The sequence below is a fragment of the Nicotiana tomentosiformis genome, chromosome 5, assembly GCF_000390325.3.
Source record: "Nicotiana tomentosiformis chromosome 5, ASM39032v3, whole genome shotgun sequence".
Classification (NCBI taxonomy): domain Eukaryota; kingdom Viridiplantae; phylum Streptophyta; class Magnoliopsida; order Solanales; family Solanaceae; genus Nicotiana; species Nicotiana tomentosiformis.
In genome coordinates this window covers 71212485-71214258 of record NC_090816.1, presented here as the reverse complement: position 1 = coordinate 71214258, position 1774 = coordinate 71212485, and the positions used below count along the sequence as shown (strand labels likewise).

General features: G+C 46.4%; 1 protein-coding gene across 1 annotated transcript; it reads right to left on the bottom strand.

Annotated features, from left to right (window-relative positions):
* Nucleotides 1-457: 457 nt before the first annotated feature.
* LOC138892553 (uncharacterized) lies at nucleotides 458-1123 on the bottom strand. The gene has a single exon (XM_070176286.1). The coding sequence runs from the start codon at nucleotides 1121-1123 to the stop codon at nucleotides 458-460; it is 666 nt and encodes a 221-aa protein (XP_070032387.1).
* Nucleotides 1124-1774: the final 651 nt, after the last annotated feature.

Genomic DNA, 1774 nt, shown 5'->3' with positions numbered 1-1774 from the left:
GGATCCTATTTTGAGAAGTTTGGTTACCCCGTCCTTGATAAAGGCATGTTTGACCTTGGATTGGGGCCATCTTTTTTGCTTCACCGGGCAGAATTTAGGGTCCAAGCTCAGTTTGTTAGTTGTAGCCCTATGCCCAGGTGTACCTTCCGTTTGGGCTGATGCTTGGCCAGTGTAACTTGTTCAAGCTCTTCGACCATTGACTTGGTGGCATCGGAATCATCGGGAATTATGAAGGATCGAGGGATCCAGTAGTCGTCATCCTCGTCGATCCCTTGCTCCTGCAATTGGGTCGAGGCTGGTGTCTGTGGTTGCTATTTGGCCTCTTGCTTTCCCTTCGATACCGATCCCTTCATTGATGAGAGTACCGATACTGGTATCACTTCATCGACTGCAAACATCTCCTTGGCGGTGGGTTGCTCCCCGTACACTATTTTGACTCCCTCCGATGTCGGGAACCTCAGAACTTGGTGAAGGGTTGTATTGCCCTCATGTTATGAATCCACGGCCTTCCAAGCAGGGCGTTGTACCTCATGTCACCCTCAATCACATGGAACTTTGTTTCTTGGATGGTCCCGGCCACGTTCACTGGCAAAGTAATTTCACCTTTGGTGGTTTCGCTTGCCATGTTGAAGTCGTTAAGTACTCGGGTTGCGGGCACAATTTGATCTTGTAGGTCGAGCTGTTCTACAACCCTCGATCGAATAATGTTGGCCGAGCTACCTGGATCAATCAAAACACGTTTAACTTGAATTTTATTCAGAAGGACAGATATTACTAGTGCATCGTTGTAGGGTTGTAAGATCCCCTGTGCATCCTCATCATTGAAAGACAAGGTCCCTTCCGTTACGTAGTCTCGAGTCCTCTTTTCCCTCATGATCGACACCTTGGTGCTTTTGAATATGGGACCCTGAGGAATATCGACCCCTCCAACAATTATGTGGATCACATGTTGTGGCTCTTCTTGCTTATTCTGTCTGTTTGAATCTCTGTTCTTGAAGTGGTTTTTAGCCTGATCGCTTAAGAATTCTCTAAGATGCCCTTCGTTGAACAAACAGGCTACCTCCTCCCTCAACTGTTTGCAATCTTCTGTTCTATGACCATGTGTGCCATGATATTTGCACATTTAATTAGGGTTTCTCTAGGCCGGATTGGTTTGCATAGGTCGAGGCCACCTGGTGTCTTTGATGCTCCCAATGGCCAATATAATAGCTGATGCATCAATGTTGAAGTTGTATTCTGATAGTCGTGGTGCTTCTTTGGGTTTCACATTTTTGTCGAAACCGCTCTTACTCATGAGCCCTCGAGAGCTCTGTCCTCAATCATTTCTTCTATCAATTCAAATGGGGTTGTGTCCAGGCCCGTTGTTTCTCCGATCTACACTATATGGCTGATATCGATCTCTGTTTGACTGTGGTTCCCTATCAATATCCCTTTTAACTCTGTCATTGGTTCTGTTTGGATAAACGGACCCGGAAGGAGCCCCAACTGATCATCCTCGACCCTAATCTTTGACTAGTACTGATTATGCACATTGACCCAGGTTACAGCTGGATATTTGATCAAGTTCTACTTTAACTGTTGTGAGGCTACCGAACTTTGTATGTTTAGGCCTTGAGTGAAAGCCTAAGCGGCCCAATCGTCGGTGACCGGGGGCAGATCCATACGCTCCATTTGGAACCGAGATCGAACTCTCTGAGCATCTCGTTGTCTTTCTGTTTTACTTTGAAGAGGTCCAACTTTCTAGTCTCGACCTTTATCGCTCTAGCGTGTGCTT